Source organism: Indicator indicator, chromosome 30 (assembly GCF_027791375.1).
Source record: "Indicator indicator isolate 239-I01 chromosome 30, UM_Iind_1.1, whole genome shotgun sequence".
Taxonomy (NCBI): domain Eukaryota; kingdom Metazoa; phylum Chordata; class Aves; order Piciformes; family Indicatoridae; genus Indicator; species Indicator indicator.
This window is the reverse complement of record NC_072039.1, coordinates 6169165-6178792: the sequence shown is the minus strand read 5'-3', so window position 1 is coordinate 6178792 and position 9628 is coordinate 6169165. Positions and strand designations below refer to the sequence as shown.

Below are 9628 nucleotides of genomic sequence, written 5' to 3'. Positions count from 1 at the left end.
AAACAAACAAACAAAAAAAAACCCAAAACAAAAACACCATCAACAACAAAAAGAAAACAACAACCACCCCCCCCCCCCAAACCCTGCAGCCAAATACTATGACATCCCAGTTAGTAAACACAAAATGTAATGCTTTACAAAATGAATACAATATTCCATGTGCACCCAGCTTCCACACGTCAGCACCGCACTGAGGAGGCTGCTGGGCTGGTGTCTGTAGGCAGTTTCTGTTGGCAGACAGCTCCAGTGGAATTGCCACCCTCAGTTATTGTTTAAGTTATGTATAAGACATGTGTGAACCATTGGATATTTGTGAAGTAACACTTGTGCTCCTGCTCATGCCCTGCTCCGTCCGTCCCCCAGAAGCTGTCCGCCTCAGAGCCTGGGGGCTGTTGCGGACCCCTATAGCACTACTTCGAGGTACCCCCTGCATGGGCCCCGAGGGGTGACCCCATGGCTGGGGTCCACCTTGCATTGGATGGCCCCAAGCTTGTGGTGGGCCACCCATGGGATGACCCCAGTGAGGTCCTGCACCCCCAGTAGGATTGTGGGACCAGCCAGAAGCTCCCGGGTAGCTGTGGCTGAACGCCTCGGGGGAGAGATTAGAAAGAACCATGTTACTAAAACCTAGCCTCATGCTTTCTGAGTCAAAGGCTTCGATCTCGCGAGCTTGGCGCTCCAGCAGGCTTCGTATCCGTTCAGTACGCTCGTTCTGCAAAGCCAGCATCTCCTCCTCAATCTGGGAAGGAAACAAAGAAGAGACAGTGTGTAGTAACAGGACTCCTTTATATGCTTGGCCTCAAGTCTCTGAAGCACTTATAACAGCAAGCTAGTGAGGAACCTTCTCCCTGCGCTTCTACACGAGGCTGGATCTAGATCAGATGTCTGCTGACACACAATCTGTTCTGAATGTAAAAGGCTATGTCCCATAGAACTGCACACACCAGGGCATGGTGAATACCAGCTGCAGGGCCTTGGTCCCTGCTCCCAGGTGAACACAGAAGTTTTAGAGATGTGAATCCAATGTCTGCAGTGACACTAACAGCTTCACAGAGGTTAATCTTTTAAGATGCAGTGCAGTCTACAGCTTCCATAAAAGCCTACTAGGAAAGGACCTTTGGATACAGCTAGGCATGGTGCCTATACAGTCAGATAACTGCCAACACAGCTTGTTGTGACCTTCACTGTAGCTGAATCTGATGAAGACTGCTGTTATTTCCTCCAGGATTCAATGTACAAGCCCACATTCAGTTTCCTCTCCAATGTTCACTGGCCAGGTTTTCTTAGCTCATGTTTATCTCCTATCTACCCCATTCCTACACTGGTTTCTCATGTTTCATTACCCTGATACTTTCTCCAGGGTGTGGAGTAGGCAGGGATGTTTGAATTGTAGAGTAGATTATTAGCTAGATGATATGCAAGCTAGCAACTCCAATTTCTTCCCCGTAACTGCTCCAAATCAGTTTCCAACAGTACTCTGGTAGGGGCACTGAGATCAGCTCTGCAAGTACAGATGACATGGGGCTACGGCCTCCAGACACCCATCAGACAGGGATAAAAAACCTTTCATATTGAAATCTTTGCAGTCAGGTGGAAAACCAAAGAATCAGTCCATTATCTTCTTGCCAGCACTGAAAAAGCTACTTTTGGCCTCCGTGGAAAAGACCAAATGGGTGAAAAGCAGCAGCCAAGACTTTTAGCATAGCTCACTGGCATCTCCCCTGCAGTCAGCAGCAACATGGCCAAGAGGTGTTATCTTGGTCTGTGCTGAAGGTACTGGGCACAGCATTGTTCTTGTAAGCAATCTCCTGCCTTAGTCAGGCAATATGCAAAGTGATTTCATCTGGAATTTAGGAAACAATCTGCTCCAGCATGAGTCATCTCCTGAGCCATTTGGGGCTTTCAGAGACAGCCTTCTCCACTTGTGTGTTTCTTAGTGCTAGGTGAGTGAGGCTGACTCTCCACAGAGCAGCCTTGCTCACTCTGCTGAAAGCCCCACAGCAGTCAGCTGTCTTGGGAAAGGCAGAAGAGGACGATGAGTGCCTTCTCTAACATTAGCTCTACAACGCTCCACTTGTTTTTTTCCAGTCCTGCTATCTAAGCAGAATCCTCCTTTTCCAATGTCTTCAGCATGTCCAGCTGCTCAAAGTTTTCTGTCTGTGACAGTGTAGCGCCCACAGGACTTGGTGCAACTGAGCCTCACAGAACAACAAGCCTTACACACTGCATTGAAATGACATCACTTAGAAACGACCTCAGGATGCAGAATTCTGAAGATGAAGCATGTGGGAAAGGAAATGAGTAAATCTGAAGTCTTCTAAAGACACTCTTGGAACATGCTTGTTACTGGTGTGACACAAACAATACAGCACCAGGGTATAACTTGTACAGTGCCTCAGTCACTGGCACTTCAAGACCGCACATTGCTGGGGTTGGCTGCTCCCTCCTCAGTCCAACTCAGCCATGTATGCTCTATGCTCTGGCAAGTTACCATGGTGATGGGCACCATCAATAATAAAGAGCACTGTGCTGTGGAGGAGGCAGAGTCCTAGGCACACACCAACTTCTGGAATCTAGTTTATTACTGAACATCAGGAACTGACTTTGCCACAGGCTATGTGTATATTTGTGCACATAAATTCAGACATTCAGCTCATGCACACACCTGCCCTTTCCCTGGCTGCCAGCCTCAGTTAGTATAGGTAAGCAAACACCAGCTGACATCACTAAGAGACCTGCACCACAATACTCACAACTCTTAATTCTTACAAAAACAAAACAACCTTCCTCTCCAAAAATACCCTTGCAAAAGAAGGGCACCTTTGCACCTTGAGCTGCTGCTATATAACTGTAACTCTGCTGAGACACAGTCTCATTGTTGGTCCATGGCTTTGTGACTTGCAATGTCACAGCTAAGGTTTGCAACATCAATTTATGGACTTTGCTAGGACTTGTATTGCTAAATCAACCTATGGAGTTGAAGTGCCGTAATTCTTTGCTGTTCTAAGGTAATGCAAGGACATGCACATAAAATATTATTATGCTAGGTCCTATTTTTACCATTTTTGTCCTCTCTGTGAAGCAGCACTACTGAGCCTATCACCATTACTGATGCCAAATGTTTCACAGAGGCTTTCTACATGCAGAAACCTCAAACCCAGTCCACGATGAAAGACTTATATGACCTTATTATTGGTTGAAGTGTTTCCTTAAGTCACCGACCCCACTGCAACTTCTAACAAAGCACTACATGCAGTGCAGTAGATGCTGTGCCCACAGACAGAAGGAATGACCAGTAGCTGGTTTGCTGTGGCACACTTCTTCCCAGAGCTCTTGGCAAATGATGCCACCAGAGGGCAATGCACACCCAGCATAGATAGACACTCAAAGGCAGGGCTGTGCTGGGAGCTGTCTTCTTCTGGACAGCAGCAAAATAAGCAGTGGTGGGGTGTAAAGCTCAACACAAGAGCACCACACGGGAGCTCTGTCTGCACAAATTCTGCTCCTTTCAGAGGTTCATGTCTACTCGCAGGAGATGAAAGCACAACAGGGCTGGGTTGGCTGCTCAGAGATGCGTCCTCCTCTGACCATGAGGTGGAGCAGTTTTATTCTGAGGAAGGCCCTCCATCAGGTCAGCATCCATCTGTTAGCCTCTGGGAGAAGTTAAGTGTAAAAAAACCTCGAGGCCACGGAGTAATTGCCCTAATTTAATAATCACTGCTCAGTCAAGTTGGGAACTGTTGCGTGAATGGTGGTGGCTGGCACCCACAGGGCAACTCAAAGGGGAGAAAACCTGCAGGGGGAAGGCTGATGGTGCATTTCCTTTCACTGGCACATCACCCTGCCCTGGTTTGTGTAGGCCACTCACATCTCATACACACAGTCTGGCACCGCACAGAACAGCACACTTCAGCCAGCAGCACCTAACACACACAGCCAGTTACAAGCTGAAATCTGAGGAGCAGCAGGTCACCCATGCCTGGGAATCTGGTGCCTTCAGTTTGCCCAAGGTCATGCTCATTTCCAGAACAAGTATCATTTCATAGGGAAACTCCAGCCTGGTCTCCACAGACTGACAAATGGAGGAGATCTGCAGTAAAATAATATTACCATAAACCACAGGGTCTCAAATACATTTTACCTTTTTCCCCCCCCTCTCCAAAGATATCTACTACTGATACTGTGTGAATTCCCAAAGTCTACCCCTTTAAATTGTTATTGCCTGTCCACTAAGGAGCTGGGGAAGCTGATCTGCAAACTCAGAGACAGAAAGAACAGCTCCCTTTCCCTTCTGCCTTGAGAAGCAGGACTCCCTCTGGCACACTTCAAGCAGCTCCATCCCAGCCAGAAGCTGCTCACAAAGGATGGCTGAGCTGGCAGAAAGTTTAGGCTATGTGTCACTGAGCTATTATCCCAGAGAGGCAAATGCCCAAACGACCTGTGTTTACTATATACAGCAAGGTAAAAGCCATTTCTCTAGCTCGGTAGCACAGTGCAATTTAAGATATGAAATCTGGAGTGTGCCAATGATGCTCACATGCCCATTTTACCTTCTGCTCAAGGAGGGCCCGGCGGAGGGATACCCTCTGTTCAAGATCACGCAGCTCCCGATCATGCTGGGCTTCTGCCTGCATCTTGATTTTACTCTGATATGCATTCAGCAGCTCCAATTCTTGCTGCAGCTGCATCTTCAAAACCTGGCACTCCGCTTCCTGTGCTTCATCCAAACGCAGCTGGGAAAGACAGACAATAGAGATGTTTCACTATGGGGTAACCACTCATGACACTCCGGGGGAGGACTGTGGGAAGGGGAGAGAACGGGATAGGACTTTGTTTTCTTAGCAATACAATTGGTCTCTATTGTACTTCATTTCACTGAACAGAGGACCTACAGTGACAAAGACTGGTGACAGTAAGCCCACAGCACTGATCCAAGTGATGCTGATGAGCAGTGGCGCCTCAGGAACCACAACCCATATTGCAGAGACAGACTGCTGGAGGTGCTAATATCCACAGCTCGCCTTTTGCTAGAGGCAAAGAGAAGATCTCTTGCTCTGTTCAACTGGATTAACCAATTACCTGTACACAGGAGACTTAAGTCCATATCCCTGCCAGTGAAGGATTTTGGGCAAAAGACAATAATGGCATAAACCTAAAAGCAATACAATACTGAGCTTTTCACCTTCCCATAGATAAGAGCAGCCAGCTACCCTGCCTCACCGTCAAATTTATATGGAGTGATGTGAGCAGGACACAATATGCAAGAAATGCAAAGCAAACTGCACACTCAGTTGCAGCAAGGACTCAAGGCACTGGTCATGTGGTCATTCCTTAAAGAAGGAATCACAGAACTTTTGCAACACTTTTATGTTATTACAGATTTACAGTCAAAACCCTGGACTCCTCCACAACTCAATGAGCATCTTCCACCAGTGGAACATACTTTGGTTGGTATCAACAAATCAAAACCTAAATGACTTCAGACAGCAAGCTGCACATTATTTGACAGTGCTCTAACAGGGATGTTTATGTTGTCAAACCTCATGCAAAAGCAGACCTCTGGCCACACAGATGCATCGCTTTGCATCTCTGCAACAGCAGCTTCAACTTCCACCTGCCTGAAGGGGGTAATACCTCTTTCCTCTGCGTTTGAAAGCTGCTTTTTGAACACAGAGGAATGACTGTGCAGGGTATGGTGCATGTAGCAAGGAAGCAGCCAGCCTGCTGTCAGGATACAGATCAGCTAAAATGCAAACATCCCTATTTGGCTGAGGAACCCTGGGTCCCTCGGAGGCGACTCACAGCTTGTGTAGAGAGCATTTCATTAATGCTGTGATCATACTGCTCAGCCAGGATAGCCAGCTTCCGGGTCTGCTCCTCCTTGAGCCGTTTGAGGACAGCTTTATGTTCACTCTTTGGCGTGGTCTCCAGCAGATGGTTTCTCAGTGCTTTGTACTGTCTGGTTTGGATCTTGCATGTATCCTGAAACTGCTTCTTTATCTGTAGTTCTTTTGACTGGAAAGATGGAGGGGACACAAACAAAGAAAAAACCAGCATGTTTCAAATGGGAGAAATATCCACTCAAATGGATATTTGGGATTACATTAAGGATATGAGTTCAAGAATCCACAAATGTATATTAACATCTACAGTGTAAGGAGGGAAGCAAAATACACAAGAGGCAATGACTGCTGCTGCAGCTGCTTTGACACTGCCACTGCGCGAAACAATTACAATACAGACACTTTTATAACAAAGCTCCAGCCTAAATACAGCTGCCTCTGCACAAAGAGCCTCACATTTGTCACTGGACTGGATCCAGTCCTGGGTGTTGCTTTTCAAGAAAAGTTCTTGAGGGACAGGACCAATATTTATTAGCACCAAAAGCCATACTTACACGTGGCTGTGCTTGTATGGCACATACATATGAACGGCATTTCATGTTATGGAAAGAAGCAGATCTGGTGCATGGGAAGGGACAGGGAAAAAGAACAATGCTTTTTCCACTGAGGGTTTGATGAAGATAAGATGCATTCTAACCCTCGACAGTAAGGGCCTGGATTTCATAATGATACTAAAAACTGGTTGGATGGTTGGTAAAGATTAGATTCTTGAAGACGTGTGTCACAAGCAACATCAGTACTGTGCTAGTCTGGCAAATTTCCCCCTTCTGATGGAGGCCTACTGGAGACTTGAGTCTTTTCTTTGCATTTGCTAGGATCTCTGTATTGTTTAGAGACACAACTTTCTGACTGCACTCAGGGATGGGAGACATCAATTCTGGAAAAGACACCTGGACCAAACTTTGCTCTATGACCTTGACAAAAATAATTCTCTTTTTTTCTTTAACTTGCCTTAACTGCTGCCTTCAGAGCAGCTTGTGAAGGTTAACATCTACTAAGTGTTCTAATACTCTGAAAAGGAGATGGTCTGGAGTTCCCTGTATCTTTCAACAGCTGGGCTGGCAAGGATACTTCTAACTAAGCAAACTCCACAAGTGATGAGTGATGCTGGTTAACTGTCAAGTTCTTCACAATAAGAAAATAACAACCAAAGAAAGAAATCCCTAAACCCACCCCATCAGGGCAGTCAGTATGCTCTATGGGTCATTCTCACTGTCAGCCATTATGGTCAAATCCTGAAGCACTGGGAGCAGGAACAGTGTATGGGGATCAGATTCCTGTTCCTCTATTAAGATGGAATAGCTCTGGGAAGCAGCAAGCAGATACATGTGCATATCTCCAGTCAGCTCCTGGCACTAGCTCAAGGCTCAGCAGGGTAGGTGGCAAGCACAGCACTTGCAGCTACCTAAAAGATGTAGTGGGATCAGACAATGTCCCCAGCCCAGTTCAGCCATCAGTGTGTTTTGCTGCATAAATTGACAATTCCACTTTGCTAACCTGATGCAGAAACCAGAAAAAGGATGGGTTTCATTCAAGCCAAAACAGGTATCATGGAGAGGAACACATCACTTTCACCCTTTCTAAATTCACAAGGAGCTATTTCTCTTCAGGAAACCTTTAAGATTGTTTCTCCCTGCCCTTAAGGCAAGTGTCAGCAGGTTACACATTCTTGTCAGGACCTGGTCACAGCAAAACACTGGCAATCTATTTTGTCCTCACTTTCTGTGAAGTCTTGCTTGGACATCCGACTGTTTACAGGCTTCCAATCCAAAGGCTTCAACAACAGGAAACAGAAGGGAGGGGTAAGATTTCCAGTCAGACTCCTGACAAGATCATTTTGACCTAGTATTGTGAAATACCAGCAAGAGGGTATTTGCATCACAATTAACACACTCGAAATAATAACAGAGCCGTTTTCACTGAAGGGTGAATTCTAGTTATCAGTCCTTCTGGTGCTGTAATAGTGACAGCAGACACTGACCGTTAAAAAACCTGCTTTGAGGACAAAGGACCTCACTAAATAACAAAGGGAAAGCCTGAAACACATGCCCTCGAGGGAGAACGTTGCTGGAGAGAGAGAAACTGAACAAAAAGGCAAATTATCTATTCAATTGAGAATACTTGCCTGCATTACTCAGAAGCTAGAGAAGAGTTAATACCAGGGAACAGTCTTGATAAATAGGGGATTGTGCTACAAACCCAACGGTTGTCCAGCAGGCTGCATTATTAGCACTGTGTGTACGCAAAGGTGCTGGATTGACAGCTCAAGCCTGAAATCCTTCACTAATCGCAGAACAGCCATGCAAAGAAAGTGCAGGCTTTCCATGCTCCCTGCAAAACACTCCTGCCTTGACCCCACTGCAAAAGGAAAGAGGTCAAAGAGTCCACAGGGCTAAGGGGCAGCCAAGCCCCCGCAACCCAGAGAGTCTGTGGATCCTGCTGTCCCGACCGCCAGCAGGGAATGAGAAGGGGGACACTGCCCACTCTTGTTTGCACCTTGGGGAGGCAGAACTCATTCATGCTAATCTCAGAAGGATCAACCTAATGCAGCTGCTTCAGTTTTATGCAGCTCAGAGTGCAGTGCAGCTTCCTTGTGAAGTCATCAGCTATTTATACACTATATCCTTGGAGATCCTCAACAGCCATCAGATGGTCCCTTGTTCTCACAAGCCAGGTTTTCACCATTTAATATTATTCTAATATTGACAAATCAGGTGTTTAGCTTTTATTTGCTGAAGTTCTGTTGTCAAGTCAGTTATTTTCTCTGTAAGAAGATCACTTGCAGGTGGTGAAAACTAAGTCAGATAGGAAATATCACAAAGAGGAAAGACCTAGAACAACAAAGAAATCCCATGCTCAGTATGCCATACACTCATTTTGTTACTGGCACAGCTGAAGACTGGGTGGAGAGAAGAAGTCTGCCTCCTCAAAGGAAATGTCCCAGGCATTTTTGTGAAAGGCCTTATCCTCCCCTGTCAGACACTTCAGAATAAACCACTGGACTTCTCTGGAGAAAGCAAAGGCTCCCAATGAAAACACTAAGAGCCTCAATTACAGAGGACCTATGGTTCTGGTCAGCCACCACAGCAGTTACAAGGGCAGCATGAGAAACCCATGAGAGAACCACACAGCAAAGATCAGTGCTAGGAGCTTCCTGAGGACATTGCAGTTGGCTATTGCCCCCATGCTTGCTACATACCAGCCTTAATATAAAAACAATAACAAGGTGAGCTAGCCAAGACTGACAGAGCAGTACATTTTGATGCACAAAACAACATGAAGCTTTTCTGGTTTGTTTTTTAAATGACATTGCTTCATTACAGAAAAAAATAGGGTTTATTCTTGTATATAGGGGTAGAAGAGAATCAAAAAATGGTGGAGGAGGGGAAAAACGGTCACTGCAAAGATTAAATATATTTTAAACTACCACAAAAAGGCAGGCACGCTGCTGAGAATAGCTTTTAAAAGAAAATCATAGAATGGTTCGAGTTGGAAGGGACCTTAAAGATCATCTAGTCCCAACCCCTCTGCCGTGGGCAGGGACACCTTTCACTAGGCCAGGTTGCTCAAAAGCCTCATCCAACCTTCTCTCAGCAACCCATTTTAGTGTCTCACCACTCTCATAGTAAAGAGCTTCTGTAAAAAGTAAGTAAAAAGTAAAGAACCATTGGTATAAAATGAGGGAGCGGTGCTGCTATGGCCTGCCTACAACACCCTGCAGCACT

The 9628-nt window shown here is 45.9% G+C and overlaps 1 protein-coding gene across 2 annotated transcripts in view; it reads right to left on the bottom strand.

The window, feature by feature from the left end:
• Window positions 1–251: 251 nt before the first annotated feature.
• The window catches only part of TAOK1 (TAO kinase 1), a 34049-nt gene continuing 24672 nt past the window's right edge, over window positions 252–9628 (bottom strand). For both annotated transcript variants that reach the window (XM_054394469.1, XM_054394470.1), the window contains 3 exons: window positions 5803–6015; window positions 4551–4733; window positions 252–739 (listed from right to left, as the gene is read on the bottom strand). In XM_054394469.1, coding sequence (XP_054250444.1) covers window positions 278–739; window positions 4551–4733; window positions 5803–6015 — 858 coding nt within the window. In that variant the 3' untranslated portion in view covers window positions 252–277. The remainder of the gene's footprint in view (window positions 740–4550; window positions 4734–5802; window positions 6016–9628) is intronic.